Source organism: Octopus bimaculoides, chromosome 13, assembly GCF_046866305.1.
Source record: "Octopus bimaculoides isolate indiv1 chromosome 13, ASM4686630v1, whole genome shotgun sequence".
Lineage (NCBI taxonomy): Eukaryota > Metazoa > Mollusca > Cephalopoda > Octopoda > Octopodidae > Octopus > Octopus bimaculoides.
The window spans coordinates 44,575,651-44,600,969 of NC_142940.1; the positions used below are offsets into that span (position 1 = coordinate 44,575,651).

General features: G+C 35.6%; 2 protein-coding genes across 4 annotated transcripts in view; one reads left to right on the top strand and one right to left on the bottom strand.

Moving 5' to 3' along the window:
- The window catches only part of LOC149132904 (trans-1,2-dihydrobenzene-1,2-diol dehydrogenase-like), a 15,523-nt gene extending 4,811 nt beyond the window's left edge, over positions 1 to 10,712 (top strand). The window contains exons 2-7 of the mRNA XM_089361678.1: positions 1,525 to 1,636; positions 2,409 to 2,572; positions 5,080 to 5,329; positions 6,405 to 6,529; positions 6,783 to 6,933; positions 9,202 to 10,712. Coding sequence (XP_089217804.1) covers positions 1,525 to 1,636; positions 2,409 to 2,572; positions 5,080 to 5,329; positions 6,405 to 6,529; positions 6,783 to 6,933; positions 9,202 to 9,317 — 918 coding nt within the window. The 3' untranslated portion in view covers positions 9,318 to 10,712. The remainder of the gene's footprint in view (positions 1 to 1,524; positions 1,637 to 2,408; positions 2,573 to 5,079; positions 5,330 to 6,404; positions 6,530 to 6,782; positions 6,934 to 9,201) is intronic.
- Positions 5,276 to 24,643, bottom strand: LOC106867507 (trans-1,2-dihydrobenzene-1,2-diol dehydrogenase). Of its 3 annotated transcripts, none has more exons than XM_052972448.2 (7): positions 23,907 to 24,093; positions 22,112 to 22,223; positions 21,383 to 21,546; positions 20,098 to 20,347; positions 18,280 to 18,404; positions 17,881 to 18,031; positions 5,276 to 5,399 (listed from the first exon to the last, which is right to left on the bottom strand). In XM_052972448.2, the coding sequence occupies exons 1-7, from the start codon at positions 23,988 to 23,990 to the stop codon at positions 5,353 to 5,355; spliced, it is 933 nt and encodes a 310-aa protein (XP_052828408.2). In that variant the 5' UTR covers positions 23,991 to 24,093; the 3' UTR covers positions 5,276 to 5,352. The 3 variants fall into 3 exon arrangements, with proteins under 3 accessions (XP_052828408.2, XP_089217805.1, XP_014767878.1); XM_089361679.1 differs by lacking the exon at positions 5,276 to 5,399 and adding an exon at positions 6,502 to 6,628; XM_014912392.3 differs by lacking the exon at positions 5,276 to 5,399 and adding an exon at positions 13,921 to 15,104 and having other exon boundaries at positions 23,907 to 24,643.
- Positions 24,644 to 25,319: the final 676 nt, after the last annotated feature.

Sequence of the window (25,319 nt, forward strand, 5' to 3'; positions counted from 1 at the left end):
TCAAGAACTCCGCATACCAGAAGCCAGCAAGTGTATGGGGTCATCAGGAGAGAATGCGCGTCGTTTCGGGGCCTACCTCTCGACGGCATCAATGCGCACCGGCACCCCCTCACTGATATGAGGCCCCGCTTGCTAGATCAACTAGTTATTAAAAACAAAGCTCAATATTTCTCTAGCCATCGCTCATCGTCTCTTTGGTAATACTAATAATAGTTATGGCTACAAATATTGGCACAAGGCCAACAATTGTTATAGGAGAAGGCAAGTCAGTACTTGACTCCTATTTTATCTTATTGACCCCAAAAGGATGAATGGTATTTGGAATTAAACTTGGGATGTAAACATCAAGAAGAAATACCGTGAAGTATTTTCACTGCCATGGTTTCTGATTTAGACACAAGTCCAACAATATTGAGGGGTGGAGGCTTAGCCTGTACCATCTGCTCCAGTACTTGACTGGTACTTCATTTCATCATCCCTAAAAAACTGAAATACGGAATTTGAACTCAGAACGCAAGGAGTCGGAAGAAATACCACGGGGCTCTAAAGATTCTACCACTTCGTCGCCCTAATAATAATAATAATAGTGAGAATGACGACTAATTTGAAGATTCCCAAGAGTGTCAGTATTTAGTTTGTGCTCTTTATATTCTAAGTTCAAATCATGACGTGGTCAAATTTGACTTTCATCCCCGGGTTCTGTAACATATAGTACCAGTTAAGTAGTACTGGGCGGAATTGATATATTCCATTATTCTTGTTCGCCCAAATTTCAGATCGTTTGGCTATGTCAGAGACAGTTATTTCTAAGAAAAATGAATTGGCGGAATCATTAGAACGTCAAAAAATATACCTAGTGGTACTGCTTCCGGGTCTTTCGGTTCTGCGTTTAAATCCTGCTGAGGACGAATTTGCGTTTCATCCTTTTTGTAGTCGATAGATTACACAACCAATCAAGTGTAAAGATCGATGTAATCAACTACCGTGGAGGCGCAATGGCCCAGTGGTTAGGGCAGCGGACTCGCGGTTTCGATTCCCAGACCAGGCGTTGTGAGTGTTTATTGAGCGAAAACACCTAAAGCTCCACGAGGCTCCGGCAGGAGATGGCGGCGAACCCTGCTGTACTCTTCCACCACAACTTCCCGTTTCTTTTGTACCTGTATTTCAAAGGGCCAGCCTTGTCACACTGTCACGCTGAATATCCCCGAGAACTACGTTAAGGTGCACGTGTTTGTGGAATGCTCAGCCACTTGCACGTTAATTTCACGAGCAGGCTGTTCCGTTGATCGGATCAACTGGAACCCTCGACGTCGTAAACGACGGAGTGCCAACAACAACAATCTACTTCCACCCTCATCTCAAAATCACTGACTTCGTATCTAAGAAGTTACTAACAGTCGATTTAGAAAGCCTTATTTATTTGCATACCTCAAACATTAAAATTATATAACTATCAACATTGCAATTACATATACTGCACAATAAAACTCAGTTGCACATGACATTATTTTGATTTTCATTTAGATAACTGCAGTGGTGTCCAAATCTTTAGAGAAAGCTAAGAAACTTGCCGATGAATTTAAAATACCAAATGTGTACACCAGTTATGAAGAATTTGCCAAAGATCCCAACATAGGTATGAAAAATATTTAGCCTAAATCCGATTGTAAACTTTGTATATTATTTTGTAAACATTTTAGGTCTTTTAATTTATTTCATTTAATTTTGGTCTTACACAAACTCAATTTTAACAACTGTTACTATAATGTCTTGTACTGGGCGACAAATAATAGACCAAGAAATGTATAGTTCGTGACAGTAAGTTCAACTCGTTCATGTATCACATGAACCAGATGACACTGGATTAAAAAAAAAAATCTGGATAGCTGTGTTCACCTCCTTCCAAATAAGAGAAATAAACATGAAAATTTAAATAAGATGATAATAAGCATTATCATTCTGAACAATAATGATTCTAATGATAATAGAATATGAATAGATATGACAACTATTCTCGCAAAATTAAAGAAATTAATTGTTCACTTACAAATATATGCACACATACGAAGAGTTGTTGAAAAATTTCTGGTTTTAGGGGTGTCGCAAAAGGCTTGGTTGGAGGCCCAACCCTCCGATTTACAGAACTTAGAAAAACTGAAGGTCCGCTACAATAAGTGTGTGAATTTGAGAGGGGAATATGTTGAATAAAATCAAAATTAACTGACCCTCCTGTATTTTTTTACTTTTATCCAAAGCCAACAAATTTTCGGCACCCCATAGTATACAAACACACGCAAAATAGACACGTGTAAATATTAAAAAATTATTTCTATATATCACACTTGAATTACACAAATGCATTACTTTGACAGCAAAAAAAAACTAATATAATTTCGTTTTATCCATAGATCTTGTGTACCTTTCATCGGTCAACATTTTCCATCATCCTCTTTCCATTCTTATGCTGAACAATGGTAAACCTGTTCTATGTGAGAAAACCTGTGGTTGTAACACGAAGCAGACAGAAGAAATGATTGAACTTGCAAAGTCAAAGAAATTATTTTTCATGGAGGTATGTCTTTTAACTCTAAAATGGTGTATGTTGGAACGTTGCTGTTCTTTGAAAAGACATCATCCCTAATAAAAAGGATCCATAATCTAAAACGTTCCGGTCTTGATCATCCCTTTTGTTCCCCCTCAGAGATGGTTTTTATCTGATACAACATTATCTGGTACATCTTACCTATCTTAAGGTACTGAGATGTTATCTAGTACGATTTAGCTTCCATTTCTAGCAGGCTGAGGAACTATGAAAAACAATGGCTCTCAACTATTTCCCCTCGTAATTTTTTTCACTCTATTTCTAAATTCCACTCACTACTGTAAACTACAAATTAAGAAGTATTCCAAAGTATTCTAGGACATTATAAATGATTTTTTAAAGAAAGATTCTAGCCAATAAGAAAACTGCTTTTTCTTTGTCATTTCATGGCTAGATAAGGAAATGCTTAAAAGGTAACAATGCATTCAATTTTAACTTCTAGTTTACTCTTTTTTTAGTTCGGTATAACAAGTCTGTTTTGGCAATTTCTCTCTATCCCCGATCACCTTCCACAGCTCAATACCTTTATCATTCTTTTTAACTAATTCCATTTATGCCTTATTTAACAATTGGCATATCATAGTCTCACCATCTTCACCCCAGAATTTCCCTTCAACCACATCCTTCTACTCGCTCGCTCGGTTTACTTTGTCATCCTCCGCGTCCGCATACAGAACGCAAGCGAAACAAACAGGGGAAGGGGAACCATATCTACATCATGTATGCTTGCATTTCTGTTCTGTTTTGTTGTTGGAGGGGAATGGGTAGGTTTGGTGTCTGCATGGGGAGGGTGTGGTGAAAAGGGAGAGGTGGGTACTGGGCGGGTTGGGGTTCACAAGTACTTTCTTTTTTTTTTCTTTTTTTTCTCTTCCCGGTTGTTTCCCATTCCCTATCTTCTAATATTGGAGTTTCTTTTTCTACTTCTTGTATCCTCTCTTGTGGTGTTGGCTGTCGCTCTTCTACCATTTTGGGTGGTGGAGGGCAGTTCGCTCTTATATGGCCTATCTGGTCACATTTAAAACAGCGAGGAATCCTGCCCTCCACCCACACTTTCAGGCTCAAATCACCGATCCACAAGTTTTCCGCTAATCCTTCCAACGTCTCCATACTAGCCTGTACAGTCATTTCAATAATCTTTCCTTTCCATGCTGTACCATCTGTCACTTCAGCTTGTAAAACCGTGACTTCCTTCTCCTTTTCTATGAGGAGGGCCGCCACAACCCAAGCCTCATCAATTTCTGGTGGAACCCCTTCAACTTTTATTTTTGCTATCCTCTTACCCATAAAGGACGGTAAGAGGACTGTTTTATTAGTTTTTAATATTTTGGCTGCATTGGCTACCGCTTTATCTACCGTTCTATAATGCACAATTGCAGTTCCATATTTGCTTCCTCTGGCCAAATAGATGATATCGGGCCAGACCACCACTAGTGCCTTATCAATCTCACTTTCCTCCACATGATCCACTCTCCCTTTTTAAATTTTCGTCCATCCTTTTGATAGCTCTGACCAGTTCCTCCTCTGAAGAGGACAATTCTGTTTCACTGGGGTCCGAACATACACGACTCCCACTCGCCATCTCTCAGTATTACCGAGAGACGGCACAACTCAAAAACCGCTGCAAACGCAGCTCAAACAAATACACAATATAGTAAAACAAGCTCGAACAACTCACAGAGACGAAATACCGCTAAGCATTTCGCCCGGTGTGCTAACGTTTCTGCCAGCTCGCCGCCTTTTAATAGATTAAATAATAAACAAACTGCAAGCTACAATGTATACATAATCTGTCATCATACTTCATTGAATATTTGTTGCCATTTCTCTTTCTTTCTAACCCAGGTTAGACCCCTATCATAGAGAACTGCGATGTTGGCATATGGTAACGTCGGGCGATGAAGTAAAGTCGAACACTTGAAATAATGCCTTCATTGAAGTATAAATTTAAAGAATATTGTAAGATTTTTTGTGGATGTGATTGGTTGGTAAAGGAACGGTGAGAGTAGAAGGTTGTACTTCGGTCGTAATAAAATATCGTTGCATTGACGATAAAAGAAGAAAATTAAATGTCACAAGACAAAATAAAAACGAGAATGTAAGAAAAGAAGGCAGTTTCCATTATTAAGCGTATTGGTTTTAAATGGATTTGAAATTATAAATTTATAATATAAATTTATAATAGAGGTAAAATAGAATTAAACGATTAGTAATGTGCTTTATCTGTGAAAACTTGGCAAGTGTTTTGAAAGGCTGTACAGCGGATTTACTAGAAACAGAGGTGGGCAACGTAGTGGTAAAATATTAAAGATCGCAACACAGAATAACAAGATGAAAAGTAACAGAAATAAGATATGTTTATTATGTTTCTTTCAACATTCGCTTGTATGTTTTTATACATAAGTTCCTTTCTTTCATTTTTATTCCTTGCTTTAACATTTTTTCTTTCCTTTTTTTCAACATAAATGCTTTCTCCTTAGGCTTTGTGGTCTAACTTCTCCCCAGCTTATAAAGCTCTTAAAGAAATAATTGATTCTGGAACCATAGGACAGATACGCTACATGGATGCAGCTTTCTTTATGGCTGCCTTTTCATTTGAATTTGTATCTCGGCATTCTTTGGGCGGAGGAGGTCTCTTGTGTAGTTCTGTGTATTTAATATGGCTTTCAAAATTCATATTTAGACAAGAACCGGAGACAATTATTGCTGTTGGAACGATTGCTGACACAGGTAAGTGTATCTTTAACAAAGATTCATGTTCCTTCAGTGCCTCCCATGGAGGTTTTGATAATTTTGTGAGCTATAAGGTAATAGAAAAACAGAGTCATGAGAAAGAGAGAGAGGGGAGAGGGAATTATATACATCTACATGCGGTTATTAGTAACGAGGAGCATGCGCCCTTTTATGTCATGAATAATCTAAGGCATATTTTTGTTTCCAGAGCGCTTACAATAAATCAAGGGAAAATGAAGTTACTACAGAACGAAAATATTCGCTAATGAAAGTATAGCAAATAGAGAACATTAGAGTGCCGGTTAGATGTTATAAGATAGGTGCGAGAATTTAAAACCGCTCACAATTAAGTCGCAAAGCTATGCAAATAAAGCTTTAGGATCAGAAATAATTTAGATTAAAGACATTATTTTTCTCAACTCGTATTAATAAAAACCGTTTACCCACCCGAGTGATAAATCATCTAGGTGAGGATATTATCATTTCAGTTTAATATAGGCATAAGGCCTGAAACTTGGAGGAAAGCTGTCAGCCGATTTTGAAATATGCGCTCGAGAGAACGGTCGTTACTCTTGCTCCCTTATTAGCTACGGAACTGCGCAAACAGCTCCTGCCTTTGAGTTTATATTAATAATGAACGTGAGCAAGGTATCACTATTAACTACTCAAGCGAATCAGGTGTTAATAGGCGTGAGAGCGGTTAACAGTATCTAATGTAAATACAAGGCAAATAGCTACGTATACTGCTAAATAATGGAGGCCCTGCAGTATACAGAGCTTTGTCTGATCAGACCTGTACGTGCATTATATAGTTATTTCACTTATCCTTTGTTTTTAATGCCATCAACGTTGCTTAATTTTGATGTTTTGTGTGAGCACCGACCTCACTTAGTTTTCCCTCTTTGCATTATGAGTCAAATTGTGTCAAACATGGAGAAAACACAGACGATGATGATGATGATGATGATATTCAGCTTAAAGGTTCCTAGTTGTGTGATTTCTATGTTATGATTGCGTTCATGTGTAAAAAGGAGAACTAAGAAATGTTGTTTTGTTGTTTCATTTTGGAAAGGTGTCGATCAATCTGCCAATATCATTCTGACTTATAAGGATGGTGCTAGAGCCTCTTTGTCTTATAATCTTGATATAGACGGAAGACGGGACGTGTTTATTTATGGAACTAAAGGTAAAATTTATGTAAGTAATCATTTCATTTAAAGATAAATAATTTCAAAATTATACTTATCGTTAGTTAACCCAAGATTGAAGTTTTATTATTATAACCATTATTTAGATCTATAAGATAAAAAAGAACATTTAGAGAAGACATAACTATTTATTCAATTTATTAATGGAATTATTACACTGACTCCAACATATATAACGTTAATAGTCAAGAAATTAAACCAAACTGTCTTAATCTATGTAACACACATTCCTATTTCAACAGATCCCTTATCCATTTTGGTCTCCCACCAAAATCGAAGTGAATGGAGAAGAAAGAGAATTTCCACTACCCAAATCTGATGCTAAGTATTATTACCCCAATAGCCCTGGATTAGCTTATGAGGCTGAAGCTGTTCGCCAGTGTTTTGAGAAAGGTAAGTCTTTGATAAATACTGTCGCTTATATAAACGTACTTCCATATATTTCGATAACTATTGAAGCTACTACCGATACCGTGGCTCATGATTTGATAATCTATCACTTCTATTGCTTGTAGTAGTTAAATGTGAAGTAATATGAAGTGTGTGGGTATGAACAGTGAAAAAGAACTACTGTTGCTGTGCGTCTCCCCTTTATTAGCTGTTACTACGCTTCATAATCACAAATAGTTGATAAACTATGGAACAGAACAATCAATCAAGAAGCCAGTTGTCACAAAGTCTGTTCAGCTTGATATCTAGCTGGTCGAGGACATGGCTATGCGGTTAAAATATTCTCTTTGTAAGCATTGTTTCAAGTTCAATAGCACGAGACAGCATCTCTGAAAGTATCTTCCCTTTATGCGAATGTCGACCAACACCTTCCTTGTGGGATTCAGATACTTACTGTGTACGCATATATACGCATGCATGTATATAAATTATACATGCAGTCGACTTTCCAGCGATGTAATCGACCTGCTCACAAAATTGTTGGTCTTGTACAAAAAGAAAATTATTATTATCATTATTCTTGAGTGAGAGAGCAGTGCATGCCATCAAAGTGACCCTGGGGTAAAATATACGAAGCCCAGTATACTCATCATGACTACCCGTCTGATAAGGGTACACCAGGCACATGCATCACAATCATATGTGCGCGACATGGTGATCTCATATCAAGATAAACAGCGCATGGCCTTGTAGGTGGGGCCCAGTTACAATTTTCTTCAGGTCGAGTAGCCCATCCTGCACAAATGTTTCCTGAATAAGGGTTGTTTAAAGATGTTGAACGAAACAGCCACGTTTCCAGAGGTGAACTATTCAAACCTCAAAGAATTCCTCTCAACACATGGCTATAATGCTCCCCACCACTTCTGCCCGTGATCAGAGACGCGCACATCCTCAGCCACTAAGGGATACGCACAACTGGTCAAGGTCAAACAGCTGATAAGCAAATCTGTGGTATTCAGCAGAATATTTGCTGCAGCCAATCTTTTGTGGCATTGAGCAGAATATTTGCCGTAGCCCATCTTATTATTATTATTATTATTATTATTATTATTATTATTATTATCATTATTATTATTATTATTATTATTATTATTGTTCAGTAGTTTTATTTTTATAACGTGCTTTCACTTCACTACCGAGCGCAGCTCCGTGCGCCTTGGGTATGTGCTGTGGTTTGCTGTGGTGCTCTTATGTTTACTGTATTGAAAGTGTTTTGCGTAGGATGTGTGCAGTGTCCAGTAGTGCAATTTTCTGTATGTTATATATATTTGTAAGTCCTGGTGTTTTTGTTATGTATTTGTCTGAATATTTTTTTTATTATACCTAAGGCACCTACTATGATAGGAATTGTTTCTGTTTTTAGATTCCACATTCGAGTTATCTCTATTTCCAGGTCTTTGAATTTTGAAAGTTTTTCCATTTCTTTTAGAGAAACGTTGTCATCTGCTGGTATTGATACATCAATTAGAAAGCATTTTTTTTCCTCATGATCTTTGACAACTATATCTGGTCTATTTGCCTTAATTTCTCTATCTGTGTGTATTGGCATATTATTATTATTATTATTATTATTATTATTATTATTATTATTGTTGTTGTTGTTGTTGTTGTTGTTATATTTTACTGCGGAACACAACGGATGTGTTTTCAATTCAAAATATTTACTTACACCACGATTGGTATCTTTTTGCAATAATTATTTTATTCCATGTTGTGAATAGAAGCACCAGGAACATATTACTGGTTTTATATGGATGTGTATCCCCCAGAGGGACTATTTTCGGTCCACCAAATAATTTCGGTGAGTGTTAAAATTTAGTAGAATCAATACAGTTCAACAAGATGGCGGAGCGCGTCTTGAAAGAGTTTTGCCAATGTATGTATCAATAAGAAAACATGGAAACATAGGCAAGAGAAACAGAAAACGCTGTTCTTTCAACAAAGTTATTTTCAATGTTTACTTTGAATCCAGTCACAGATACTCCCTTGTCAATCCTGGTGAAGGATATGGAATGAAACAGTGATAAGTTCAAGGCAAAAAATATCTATCCAAAAAAAAAATCTATCCATGCAAACATGAGAGAATATCTCAATACTTTAAAAAATATTTTCTTCTAACATAAATAAACATTGAATTTATCTTCTGTTTTGTATCAAAATATTAAGGTTTTTTGTAATTCCCTTTTACATTTGTCTTTTCTCTCTCTAAAGGTCAGCTGGAATGTCCTGCTCACACTCACTCTGATACTTTGTCAATTATAAAAGTTATTGACGAGGTTCGACGACAACTTGAAGAGACTCATCAGATAAAGACAACCCCTTTGTAAAAAGGAAAAGAGGAAGAGAGACAGAGAGAAAGAGAGTGGGGTATAAAGAAAAGAAAATATTTCCTTACTAAAATTGATGACTGATATTTTACACACACACAAACACATATATATATATATATGCGTCCATACATGCATGCAAAACATACATGCATGCAAACATACGTACATACATACAACCAAGTATACATACATATATATATAATCAAGTATACATACATATATATAACCAAGTATACATGCATATGTATAATCACGTATACATGCATACATATATATAAGCAAGTATACATATATATATATATATATATATATATATATATATATATATATATATATATATATATATATTAAACTAAGTATACATACATACACACATACATATATATATATATGTGTTTTCCAGTGTTTACAGACTCAGAACTAATTCTACATTGATAAACAGAGTTTCTAGTCTTAGAATTACTGCGAAGAAAACGAATACGATAGGAGTCAACTTCAGAAGCAATAACCTCGCTGTTATTATTATCTAAAGAATGGTTAGTGGTAACAAAATTAATGTTAATATTTTCATTAAGCGGATTTGTATTTAACAACTTATTGCTATGCGAAGAGATGATTTGTGAAAGATATTTTGTGTTAGAAAAGCCTTACATTATCAATGTAAAATTACTTCCGAGTCTGATGTATTTTTTTATATTGGTAGTTCTTCATCTCAGTTGTCCAAAAGAATATCTAATCATTACTCAACATTTAGGTATATCAATAAACGTAACAATATTTAGTAAATTAATCTGGTATCTAAAAGATCATAAACAATTTGATTTGGAATGGAATATTCTCTCTATTTCTTTAACGTATGACAAAGGTAAATCTTTTCGTTCGCTTTGTAATACTGAAATGCTTTTTATCCTATTCTCAAAGAATCCCCTTGAAAACACGTTTATAGAACGTGTTTATCGTTGCAAACATTGGCAGAAACATACCTTTAGTTCCTATAAGTGATTTCTACCATTCTATAAAAATTGACCTTTGACTGTCTTCTTACATTTCACTTCCATTAAATATATCTACTTCCATTCCTTTAAGCTTTATTCTAATTCACCTATCACTCTATATCTCTCTACTATTATCTTTCTGCTAATTTCTTTCTCCTCCTCCTCTTTCTATAAACTACCTTTGACGTTATATCTACTAACGGCTTTTTAAAAGAACTTGATAGCGTACCCTTCATCATATACGCAGTCATCACATTTCGTTAAAATGTCTTATTGATGTGTTTGGTTTCTTTCTTTCCCTGATGAGGATTGCATTGTTTCGCACCCCATTTTATTCCCTCTGGAATAATACCAATGTTGTCTTCGAAACATGTCAGAAGTAAAAGAATTTGAATAACACCTGCGTTTAACTCCATTTATTTATTTATTTATTTATTTATTTATTTATTTATCTGTCCGTTTGTCTGTCTCTCTGTCCGTCCATCTGTCCATCTATCTATCTATCTATCTATCTATCTATCTATATAAAAGGAGCAAAAATACTGGAGATTCAGTATACACCACGTGGCAAAATTATGAGTTGAAAATATGTGGAAAACATATAAAAAGTGGAAGAGAAATGCCTTCGTTTCACATAGTTTAATGTCATTTTATAAATTGTTTTTTAATATATATATATTTTATGGATGTCGTGATATCCAACCGGTTTTCGCTATTTCAGTTAGCTTTTTATTTGTCAAGAACTGAAGGACAACTTAGCTTTTGTTTTCAGGGTCTCTGAGACTATAGTGAGGAAAGAAGGGAGTTATAAAATCGGAGACCTAGTACCAAATGCTTGCAACAGTCTGAATCCTACTGAAGGCACCAAAAGACTGAATGTTGCTGGTAGGTTGGATGACGGGATAATTCAATCAGCAAGAACTCAAATCGTAAAGAGATCGAATAAAGCAAGACTTTTTGGCATTATTATCAAGGTGGCGAGATGGCAGAATCATTAGCACGCTGTACAAAATGCTTAATGGCATTTCACCCGTCGCTACGTTCTAAGCTCAAATTCCGTCGATTATCTGATACTGTGTATACTCGACTTCCCCATGAGCCGTGTTGGCAACCAGCAACAGTAGTTGAAATATTTGGTAGTTTAATCAATGTGTTTACCAAGTGGTCTAGTTGTGCGCAGACATTCGGGTCACATTCAATTTCGAGTAAGAGAAACAACTAACAACCCTACATTGCGACGATCAGAGCGTATATCAAAACATGTTGACCGCTATCAGGGTCAGACATATAATATCGACTAGGAGTGAAAGGGATGTTACAACTTGAGCTTACGACAATGTGTTATGTGTCATTCGGTCTATCGTGCGTGTTTATGCATGATGGTTAATTCTTTTCTTATCGAAAAAAACCTATTGTAAATTGTTTTGCAACAATAAATGTTTTTTAAGTCAGTCTTATTTACAGCGTGCGTTTGTTGTTCTGTTTTCATTAGGCTATGGCCTAAGTTACATATTACTGGAGTAGGACAGGTACTTATTACTTTACATACTGTGCTTCTCTTTGAAGCATATGCGTAGAGGAGAGTCCGGCGTGGGAACGTCCACGCATTCTGTACTTTAGCAGGTCTGAAGCTTCTATCATTTCACGGAACAATAGATTCCTGTATGTCAATCCGTCCCCAACACTGCAAAGCATCTGCCAAATCAAATGTGAGTTCACGACACACATGTCCAACTATATATAAGAAAATTTTTTTGTACCATTTCACAAATTTTCTCACCGATTTGTGTGTCGTCGCCAATTGATCTGAACGATCGACCCCGCCTATACTTTCATTGTATGAAACAACTACGCCCGATTTCATTATGGCATTACCGTCTGCATCTTGTTTCCTATTGTCCTTGATGCTTGCAGAATGCATTGTGGATTACATGCAGACGTTTTTCTTGTCACGCCACACTAGAGCGAGAATGTCACTATCGGTGCATCGGTACGCTGTTTCCCCCTTTCGAAGTTTTATCTTGTGAAGATCAGGCGGCATGTTTTTCCTGTGCGCCCTCACAGTCCGACAGACATTAGTTCTCCTCGCCTACAACTGTAGGAAGAGGTCGGGACTGGAAAACCAGTTGTCCATATAAATATTGTAGCCTTTGTGAAACAAGTTTTCATTCAGCGACAACACGACATCAGTTGACGCTGGAGCAAATCTTGGAAGATCCAAGTTGTCCTAACCAGTGTAGATTTTGTAATTCCACGTGTACCCACAGGCTCTGCCAGTTTACTGGCATACCTTATAAACCTTGACTCCAAAGCGGGCACGTTTGGTCGGGTTGTATTGTTTGAATCGGAACCTTCCTTTGAAATTCCACAAACTCTCGTTCGTACAAATGTCCTGTGTAGGGACATACACCGCTCTGAAATTTTCAGCCACTTTGTCGACGATATGACGTATTTTGTGTAGCCTGTTATCTTAGTTCTTGCCCGAATTGTAATGTAGATTTCGAAGCAGCACCAAAAATCGATCATGTGGCATCGTTTCCGGAATGGAAGGTGTCAACATGGCTGGATCCCGATTCCAGTATGACGCCAGGGTCGGTCTCTTCACGATGCCCATCAGCATGACAAGCAAAACTTTGATTTTGTCCTGTGGTTGGAAACCAATCCCCGCCATGCCTGGGTCTGACACGCTGGGTATGGTTTTCAGCATAGTCATTCGTTTCGTCCGTTGTATATTGGAAAAATTCATTCCGTCAAAAAGTCATATGGAAGATTTCCAGTGGTGCACTTCGTCGATCAAGGTTTGTCTTTATGCCAGGTGTACCAGCAAACTTGTGCCGTCGGATGAAATTGTCTCTCGATCGCCATACGACATTCCGTTGTTCAGAGCCAGTCACTGCTTCCCGCTTGTACCTTTGATTCACCGGAATATCATCATTGCTATCGGAATCATCTGATTCTGAACTATGAAAATATTCTATCTCTTTCTCTCTCTCTCTCTCTCTCTCTCTCTCTCTCTCTCTCTCTCTCTCTCTCCCCCTTTCTCTCTCTCTCTCTCTCTCTCTCTCTCTCTCTCCCTCTCTCTCTCTCTCTCTCTCTCCGGGTCATTGTCCGAACCGGAAGAAACAACTGGCGAGGTGGTGGAGCTTGGTGTAACTTGGCGCGACGACTGTAAATTCGACGAAACAGGACGCGACGATGAAGTTGACAGGGCCGAAGTAGCAGGACCAGTCTATCGGGTTGTAAATATTTACATGAAATATCTAATCGGCCTATCAGTTGGCAGGTGAACCGGTACTAACTCAAGCTACAGGATCTAAGTCAGGCGGCGTATAAATTAAACGTCGACCGATTTAAAGCATGCATATTGCGTGCGTAAATTTACGCCAACCATTTTAAAAGGATTAAGATTTTCACTTTGCAACCATGTTTTCAGGTTCACTCCCACTAAGCAACACTTTGGACAGATGTCTTCTGATATCGGCCCGTTATCTCGTGAGTGAATTTGGTAGACAGGAAAGTCATTATCGAAATGCGCGCGAATACACTAGCAATAAGTTCGGGTCCAAAATATCCATCGGACCCCATTAAGCAGTCATTTAGAAATATGCGTTAAAAAATGCTTTTAATATTCACCTTTTACAGAATTTCTTCGATTCTAGTGAAGTTAGAAAAGAAAAGAATTTTATTGAAAAATTTAAACTTGTTAAGGATGGACAATAATATGAAGAATATCAATATTGACTTAAATTTGATTTTACTCAAAAATTGTATTAATATTGTCATTATTATTAATCTGATTTCGCAAATAAATTTCACTTTAAAATATTTCAGGCAAGACTCTGACTATTAATATCAGATGTTACACAATATGTGATTGTAGCCGAATCCTCTATCGGTATCTCTGATTGATTAAAATGTTTTTATGAATGAACGCAGTCAATCGTGTTTCTGCGCTCGTCAAACCATTACAACTTGAAGGTACAATTAAGACCTTTTTTTAACAGCTCTTTGTTAATGTTGTTACTACTGTGGTATGACGTCAGTGTCTGGGGAGGCTGACCGGAAGGGCGAGTCGACCGGAAGGGCGGGTCGACCGGAAGGGGAAAAAGGGCAGAGGGAGCCTCGATCGGGATTCGTGCCCTTTTCGAACGGGGTTGTGGTCAGGACAAGACGTGTTAAGCGACGGTCTAGGTTTGGGAGAGGCAGCTGCTATTCCTGGTGTACTTTGGGTCGGGGCAAGCTTCAAGGATCGGATACCGCAAGACAGACTCGCAGTCGAGGAAAGGAAAACCGAGGTAAGGCGATTACATCTACTCGTACGCACACACCACAACTACATTAATGTTTACCTAGAGATTGTTATAAAACGTATTTATGTGTGTAATTATTCAGTTTTATTTTAAGATTTCTTGCCAATAGAGAAGGATTCGGTTTCTAACCTAGATTCAAGGCTCTGTCATTGGAATTTCAACATCAGCAGGGTATTTTTGTCTGTATGTGTGTATGCATATATGTTTTGTTTTATGTATGTATTCTCATGCATATAGTCGCATGTCTAGACATACTCATATATGTTTAAATGATAAACTTCTGTGTGTATGCATAATCTAGATTATCAATAGTAGTAAGTAAATGCGCTATTCTCTTATAGCTATATTTTCTTTCTCTTCCTCCGTATAAAGACCTTAATTTTTCTGATGCTTCTCTTCAAGTTGTCGTCGAACCTCGTCAATAACTTTTATAATTGACAAAGTATCAGAATGAGTGTGAGCAGGACATTCCAGTTGACCTTTAGAAACAGAAAAGACAAATGTAAAAGGGAATTACAAAAAAAACTTAATATTTTTATACAAAACAGAGGAAGATAAATTCAATGTTTATTGATGTTAGAAGAAAATATTTTTTAAAGTATTGACATATTTTCTCATGTTTGCATGGATAGACATTTTTTTGGATAGAGAAATTATCTTCCTACAACTCACCACTTAACAACAAAGTTGGGAATCCAATGAAGCATTGACCAATGTGACTGGATTCTGGGCCAATATTGTAAAAGACTTGCTCAAAGAAAGCACTGTTTCTAACCTCTTTACAAGTTTTCTTCAGAATACATAAGTGAAGCGCGTGCACAGCATTCAGGTGGGTTTTATATGTCTGTGAAGACTTGTAAAATAAACAATCAACTAATCTTACGAGATTTATGACCTTTATTTTTGTGAGTTTTCTTTTTAGATTTTAAATACATCTAGAGGTAATGTTTACCACTTTCTGGGATAATAACTTAATTGATCAAATTCAGCCAGCTCACTTATATTACATATGACACCGTATCATATTAGTATTTTGCGGACTGTTCCTTAAGTTATTTTCTGTTGTGCGTATTGATTGTGTGTGTGTGTGTTGGTTATTCACCTGTTGGTGGTGTCAATGTGTGTGTTTTTGCTTTCATTATATTTTTATGTTTTTAATAATTTTGTCAACATGGGATATCATTTATAGTGGCGGCGGTCACCCCTGTAATTTTAATTTAATGGCAGTTGACGGAAAAATAAAAAGATATATACAAACATGTATTTATTGACTTACCATAACCACCATTTTATAAAGATCAAACACCAAGCAAATAATCATGGAGATTCCTTGCAAAACAACAGATGTGTAACGATAAATTTTGTGAATTCGGTCAATAAATAAGTGAACTAAAACTAGTGCATATGTTTTTCTCAAAACGAACAAGCGTATATACATAAATACGTATGTAGCTATATATATATATACACAAGCATGTATACATAGAAGCATGCATACATACATTCATACATATCTATGTACATACCGACCTACTTAAAAACACACGTATACATACACGCATAGATGCATGCATGCATGCATACATGTCGAGGTGCATCCTTTGACCAAGTTTGTATACACAAGCAGATAACATCATGCGACTTGAAAAGTAGTTCTCGAGAAACATTCCTTATCAGATAACATTGAATACATCCCAAAGAACTGGCACAGCTGCCCCGCAACGTGTCATCAGATGAAAGGATGAGTGTATATCAGCAGAATACCATGCATGGATATGTTTGCAGAAAGCTCCCGGATGACAGCAAGATTGATTATCAAAGCAGTCTATCGCGGAGCAACAACAGGATCACTAACTCATTTTGAAGGGTATACGTTTGCTGTCCAGGAACAGGAAATAGCAACTAAATTCTTGATGCATGAAACAGTCAGAGACGCATGTAATACGCCAAAATGTGACAACCGATGCAGACTTTGTGGAGTTAATACCGAAGATATCACCCACATCACAAGCAGTTGTCCAAAAATGTCTTCGTGTTAGTATCTACATATAAGACATGATCTTGTTGCCAAAATATTGCATAAGGAGATCCGTCTGAAGAAAAATCTCAACAAAATGTAAGTATAGAAATAGTGATATGGGAAATAGAAGAAAAACTATGTACAGTGGTGGAAATAAGTTTCCCATATATAAATGTGACAAGCTTCCACACTTTGTATCTAAATTTCACTACGAAGATATTCGTCATCATAAGCATAGGGAGAAGATACTTTCAGAGGTACTGCCTCCCATTATTGAACTTGTACTTCGTGGTTACATAGTGAACATTTTAACCACATAGCCATGCCCACGTCCAGCTAAATATTTTTAGCAGTACAAAGTTTGTGACCACTGACTTCTTCACTGATTGTTCTGTTCCTATCCGTGGTTATGAAGATTATAGTAATAGCTAATGAAGGGGAGAAGCACGGCAACAGCAGTTTCTTTTCCCTGCTCACGCACACATGCCGTATATATATATATATATATATATATATATATATATATATATATATATATATATATATATATATATATATAAGGTTGAGGAGGGTATTGGATTTAACCAAACCCAAGAGGATACAGGTAATACCGAGTGAGTGCTGTATACCGACTAGTTTTACCCCAGTCGTTGTATGAACAGGATTGGGGATTAGAAGTCGTGTATTAGCGTGTGTGTATGTAAATATATCAAAATAAAAAGATAAAGAGAGCAATGGTAAGGTTGGAAGAACATTTTATGGATAGAGTCTTACAGCTGTTTCTGGGAAGATCCAATACTTCCCTTCATCGGAGACAGAAAAAGTAAAGGAATCGATTATTATATCCATAGGCGGATAGTTTTAGTATGAAGTGATATAGGGTGTGATGCGCTGAAAAAAGAAAGAAAGAGAGAACAGTACTTGAATTGTATAATAATCGATTCCTTTACTTTTTCTGTCTCCGATGAAGGGAAGTACTGGATCTTCCCAGAAACAGCTGTAAGACTCTATCCATAAAATGTTCTTCCAACCTTACCATTGCTCTCTTTATCTTTTTATTTTTATATATTTACACACACACACACACACACACACACACACATATATATATATATATATATATATATATATATATATATATATATATATATATATATATATATATATATATAACAATATCTAGATATGTGATAATACTCTCATTATAAAAGAAACAAGAATCATGAAACACTTACTCTTCTCAAAACACAGGCGGACATCTTCGGCCTCATAAGATAACCCACTGCTATTGGGGTAATTATATTTCGCATCAGATTTGGGGAGTGGAAATTCTCTTTCTTCTCCATTCACCTCGATTTTGCCGGGACTCCAAAATGGTGGATGTATCTATTAAAACAAGAACATATAGCAAATACACTAAAGTAGTTTAGTTTAATTTTCTTGTAATAAATTTTAGACTTAGTACAATAGATTAATCGATAACTATATTTAATAAATGTTAGATGTAGTACAAGTCATCTATAAATGATGTATCTTACCTTTTAAATGTAAATAATGGTTATAATAGCTGGTAAATTTAAATTCTAGATTAACAAATTTAACGCTAAAATATCGCTAAATTAAAGGTTACTTACATAAATTTTGCCTTTGGTTCCATAAATATATGCATCACGTCTTCCATTCAAAGCAACGCTATAAGACAAAGAGGCTCTGGCACCATCCTTATAAGTCAGAATAATATTGCCAGACTCGTCGACACCTTTTCCAAACGAAACAACAACATTTCTTATGTTTCACTATTACTCATAAAAGCAATCATGTCATACAAATCACCATAGCCATCATCAAAAATTTTCCCCAAGTTTGCATGGCCCTGCAATACAACTGATCTCTATAGACGTCTCAATCCTTTAACATTTCATTTGTAACACTCAACAGAGTCAAACTTTTATCTAGAAACATAAGATGTCTACGTTGGTGTACCATGAGATGATGTAGAGATTTAAGGAGAGGTTTAATGTTTGAGGCAAGGAGGGGGATCTTCACCAACAATTATAAAGGCCATCCAAACCTCGGGTTTTACTTTATTTCCTTTTGATGCCAAACACACAGCTCTTCTGTATTCATTTATAATTTAATTCATGCTAACACATGATACCTCTGATATAAACTATCTCAGTAATAAATTATGCATATATAAACAAATCTTACAATCAAACTAATTATTTATCTATGGAAATGTACAGTTAATAGACTACATTATATGCTATGCGATGTGATGTAGAATTAAATACGTTTATATCAAATCACCTCAGTGCATGATAGGATGTTTCTAACGTGTGTACACGTAAATCAGAGAGAATATGACTTGGGTACAGAGGAAGTGAAAATAGTTTAAATGGCTCAGATTTGTCATGGCCCAATTCAAACATATACGAGCTTACACTTTAAGAGGAAACAGTTTATTTTAACATATCACGCTTTTTCTCTCAGTTCTACAGCCTTCTCAACTCTGTCTGTCATTTGAAAGTTGGTTTTCGAGCTGTAGTTGTACAAATGTATGATGGAAAGCATACGAGTTATGACTATACTGTTTTTTACTGCCATAATATACCTAGGACTATATTATTATCAAATGATAATCAGTCAGCAGGATATGATTTGAAGAAGCTGTCATTTGTTACATGTCGAGTGATAGTATAGGAGGTTTCTTTGTTGGCTTCAAAAGTAAGTTTTCTCAACTATTTCGTTATTGAGAAATAATTGTAGTTTAGCAAAGGATATTATATGTTGAAACTAACTCATCTACGTTGTAGAAGGAAATTTAGCCTGGCCAGAGAAAATATATTCCTCCACTCAATTTCGCTGTATCAAATGTATAATGAATGTTTTTGATGTTATTGCAAAAATTAACAAAGGTAAATATAACAGCATTGTGAAGTTTAAAAGGCTCTATAATTCTACAACAATGCAACTCTTCCTTTATTTAACATTCTCTAAAAGTATAATAACTTTATTAAGAATATGCCAACATTTTTCTCTGATTTTTAAAAACCAAAGTTGTGTTTCACTTTTTCTTTAATTATTAATATGTATTTATTGTTCAATGATGAGAAATTATTAAAGAGTACAGGGGCTCAGTATTATAAACTCAAATGAAGATGATTTCTTGAATGATACTTATTTCTTCTATTAACTTTGAGATCTTTTCAAAATAATGACTTACGCTTATTTTAGTTATACTTCCTCACTCAGTTATGCGTGAGAGGTGTGTTATGGATGTGTAGGTTTGTTTCTTAAGCATCTACACATACAAAATCTCACTCGTCAAGGAATACGGATACTCAATTAAAGAGAGAGAGAGTAAAGAGGATAGAACTGTGTTAGCAAAATTATCAAAAGCAATAAAGGAGGTACACAAGAAACTACACTTTTATTAATCATATACTTACCTGTGTCAGCAATCGTTCCAACAGCAGTAATTGTTTCGGGATCCTGTCTAAATACAAATCTCGCAAGCCATATTACATACACAGCAGTACACAAGAGACCTCCTCCACCCAAAGACTGCTGTGACACAAAATCAAGTGAAAATAAGTCGTAAAAGTGAGCTACATCTACGTATCGTATCTTTCCTATAGTTCCAGAGTCAATGATTTCTCTAAGGGCTTTGTAAGCTGGGAAGAAGTTGGACCACAAAGCCTGAAAGAAACACAACGCGAAAGCAAAACTATAAAGAAATAAGGATAAAGTCAGAAATAAAAACGAAGGGTAAGGCAGAAAGAAAGACATGATAGAAACATATAAACTAAGGTAGGAAGAAATACATCATTAGACATAGTTAAATAAAAGTAGGAAAAAGTCATTAAAACAAACACATCCCCGAGTTGTGATCTTTAATATTATACTACTATCTCCCTCATCTTCGTACCTATCGAGTCTGCTGTACAGCCTGATGATGGAGTCGACATCCATGCACAATATAACAGAGCAAGAAGACGTATAACTTTTCAACACACTTATCAATTTTTTTTTATTGATAACGTATTTATTTTATTTATGCGCCCTTTTAAAGCCTGGCCAGGCTCATGGGCCCGGTTTCCCGGTTTCTATGGCGTATGAATTGAAAAAGGGAAAATAAGATAAACAGATACAGGTTTCTTAAGACTAATCTTGTCATGATAAATTGATATATAATGTTCTAGAATACACTGCGATACTATTAAACCTTTTGTTAACTGAAATACACATCAAGAAAATTAATTATATATTAAAAAAAAAATTACTTGAGATTTAAATTTCAACATTTTCTATAGCTACAAAATTTGTAAAACTCAGTTACAGAAATAATTCAATTAATGTGTATATACTTATGAAAAAGAGAACGATTTTTCACTATTATAAGCATATTAGGAATGACATTTTTGACTTAGAATATTTGCAAAGTGGCAAGTGGAATTTTGAAATATGGCGAAAAGAATACATTTGGGAAAATAGCAGAGAACCATTGTTTTACATAGTTACTCAGTCTGCTAGAAAAAGAAACTAAATTACACTACGGTCTTATGATAGGAAAGATATATCAGATAATGTATTAGATAAACAAATACAACCATCAAAAAACGTGATGGTTATGATTGGAAAGATTTTGATTGTGGATCTTCTTCATTAGGGATGATGTAGGGAGAGAGAGCAACACCGTACCAGCATACACCATTTTAGTATTAAAAGACATACCTCCATAAAAAACAGCTTTTTTGACTTTGCAAGTTCAATCATTTCTTCTGTCTGCTTCGTGTTACAAGCACAGGTTTTCTCACACAGAACAGGTTTACCATTGTTCAGCATAAGAATGGAAAGAGGGTGATGAAAACTGTTTGCAGTTGAAAGGTACACAAGATCTGAGAAAGACAAAATGTAATTACTTTTGTCAAAGTTATTTATTTACATACTGTAAGTGTGGTTTACATATATAATAAAATACTTAACAGTAATGTATTTTGATATAGAATATTTGGTAAAAGAGGAAGTTTTAACAAGTGTTTGTAAATTGGCTATTAATTCGTTCAACTTTAAGGAAACACAATGTAATATTTATGCCTATTCTATTATTATTGGAATTATAATTATTGACGATAATGTTAACTATCATCATATTCATAATTTTCATATCTATTTTCCTGATATGGAGAGTCTTGTACATATATATATCACAGCGTATCCGGAATCGTCTTGACCCAGTGTCATTTCGTTCATATGGCACATTTTTAGAGTTGAACTTACTATCCCATACTATACATTTCTTCGTCTATTATTTGTCGTCCAGTACCAGACATTAAAGTAACAGTTGTTAAAATTGAATTTGTGTAAGACAAAAATCAAATACAGTGTATTAAAACATCTAAAAAAGTTTACAAAATAATATGCAAAAATTACAATCAGATTTAGGCTAAATATATTTCATACCTATGTTGGGATCTTTGGCAAATTCTTCATAGCTGTCATACACATTCGGTATTTTAAATTCGTCCGCTAATTTCTTAGCCTTCTCTAAAGACTTGGATACCACTGCAGTTATCTAAATGAAAAGCAAAATAAAGTCAAGTTTTATTGTGCAGTAGGTATAATTGGAATGGGTAATAGTTAATAGTGTATACAAATAAATAAGGATTTATGAATCTACTGTTAGTAATAATTGCTTTAAATTTTGGGACAACGCCAACTATTTTGTGGGCAAGGTGGTAGTTGATTCGATAGATCTCTATATCTCACTGTTTCTGCAATTTATCAATCACAAAAGGATGAAATATAATCTTGTCCTTAATAATCTAATCTTTTGTAGACTAATCTTCAGTTATAAAATATTCGTGAAAGATTTTGTTCTACCCTTCCTTTATTAAGAAAAAATAATGGAGTTTGCTTCCATATATCTCTTCTTTATTTACTTAAAGTTGGATGAGTTAAAAAGTTTTAAAAACATTTACAGTTTGTTAAAGATGTTAAATTTACCGGGTTTCATGCAGTTAAGCATAAACAGTCCACCACTCCCCTCTTAGTCCTCACCGCCATCCCTACGCAAGCGCATATTTCCTTTCTCTCTGCATTGTTAGAAGCTTTCCTCATTTCCGTTTTCATTCATTATTTTACTCCTGTAGTACAATGCTCCAAGCAAACTACAACGCTCGACTAGTTGAATAGTTTCATGTTCTAATCATTACGATGTGCTTTTCCAGGTTGGCGAGCTGGCAGAATCGTTAGCACGCCGGGCAAAATGCTTAGCGGCATTTCGTCCGTCTTCATGTTTTTGTGGTCATTAAAATAAGTACCATCCTTTTGTGGTCATTAAAATAAGTACCAGTTGTGTACTAGGATCGATGTAATTGACTTACTCCCTCCCCCAATATTCCAGGCATTGTGCCTAAAGTAGAAAGGATTATGATATGTTTTTCAATTACATGACTGCTTCTCTACGTCCGACCTTTCAGCAGTGAGACAAATTTGAAACGTAATTGTCTGACGGTGACAGTAACAAGAAATGTTGCTAGCTGAGAGAGAGAGAGAGAGAGAGAGAGAGAGAGAGAGAGAGAGGTTAGAGAGAGGTTAGAGAGAGAGAGAGAGGTTAGAGAGAGAGAGAGGTTAGAGAGAGAGAGAGAGGTTAGAGAGAGAGCAGTCACTAGGTCTATGTCAAGCACATTCAGATAACTGACGAAATAGCACAGTTAATGACAGCCAAATGTCACGAAGCGACCTTTTGGAAGTAATCCGAATAAACATAACCTAAAAATGAAACAAATACGTATACATATGTATTTGTTTTGTTTTTTTATCTCTCCCGCGATAAATATGGTAATTTTTTTTGCATCGGTTAACTTTTTTTTCACATTAGAAAACATTGCCAGGGAAATATAAAAAATAAAACTGCCACGGGACAAGAATTTTCAAAAGAGTAAAATAAGTTGGTCGATTTCTTTTTGCATACAAAGCTATGGATTATTAAAACAATTATAAATTAAATCCCAAGGGTAGAAGTACTGTTTCGAGTTAGGATTATTGATGAACTGAAATAAGTTTTGTTGATAAATTACTACTTAAAAATTTTCTCTTTCAAACGTGAGTTTAGCTGCTATTTCATAAAGCTGAATGTTTTACACTCAAATAATATGTTGTCTTCCCCCACCACCACGCAAAAATATCCGTGCTTTTAGAAGCTTTCCAATAAAAATTGATAGGTAAATATGAAAGGGAAAAAGTGATTACTTACTTTATGTTCTGAAGGATTTAAACATTGCAAAGCATTGCAGAAATCGTTTGCAATTAAACCTGCTGAACAGATTCCCCAGCGCATTGTTTTTCGCCTTTAAAACACACTAGTGTCGACAGTTACCGAGACACAACGCCCACAAAATATCTTTACGTTTACAAAATTCTCCGGATTTCTATACTTTGCACAAGGGAGATAACATGTTTATCAAACTTTTAAGTTCACAATTTTTTTCTTTCGTTTTTAAGGTCTTTCGATTTTTTTTAAAGAATTACATACTTTAAGATATGGAGATTAAGAACAATCTGCAAAATAAAATATTATTTCAAGATTTCAATTTTATTAAACACCACTGCTCCTGCCTTTAAAATACAGGGTACGCCGTAAAGAATTCCTGATTTTTAAATAAGTTTACTTTATCAAATTTAGTTTGAAATTGCACAAGAATAATTAAAATGCGCTCCTCGACATTCAATTGTTCTTATGCTCTCCATTGCTTGTTTACATTCGGCAAGTAAATCCTTTCAGTATGGCAGCTAATATGCGAAGTGAGATTGTAACTCTGAAAAAAGCAGGATATAGCACCAAAGACATGGCTTCAAGTCTATAATGTCATGAAACGTTACAGTGAGAAGGTTCAATCGACAGCAAGTTCATTCCTGATCGAAAACGATCCGTAAGCTCAGATGGATTAGGCCTGTAATAAAAGGCGTTCCATAGAGAACTTAAGCTGTAATAATGTCAGAAAAAGACAAAGTGGATATATTGGGTTGGCAACTAAGTTCCCGCCATTTTTTTAAAATTTGAAATTTATTGCGTTTTTAAATTTTAGAATCTATTTTTTTTCGAGAATTCTATTTTTGAATCATTTTGAAATCTATTTTTTTTTCTAGTTAATTTTAGTTAATTTTTGTTTATTTTCGGATCATAAAAATGGAATGTCAAGTTAAGAAAAATAAGCATTTACGACACCTTCTTTTTGCTTTTAATCAAGGTTCTAAGGCCGCAAAAGCTGCTTGCGACATTTGTGCTGTGTATGGAGAGGGTGCCATAACTGAAAGAACCGCTCGTGATTGGCATGCCAAGTTCAAAATTGGAAATTCTGACCTCAAAGACGCACCTCGTTCTGGCCGTCCAGTTGAGTTCGATGAAGAGCGATTAAACCAACTTTTGCACGAAAATTCTCGTCAAACGACAAGGAAACTGGCAGAGAAAATGGAATGCTCCCACACTGCTATAGAGAAGCATCTTCACTCGATTGGAAAGGTTCAGACGTATGGAGCATGGGTTCCGCATGCTTTAAGTGACAACAACAAAAATCAACGAGCCACAATCTCCGCTGGTTTGCTTGCTCGTCACCGCTCAACTCATGGGGACACAAGCAACGATTTCTTTACCCAATCATTATTGAAT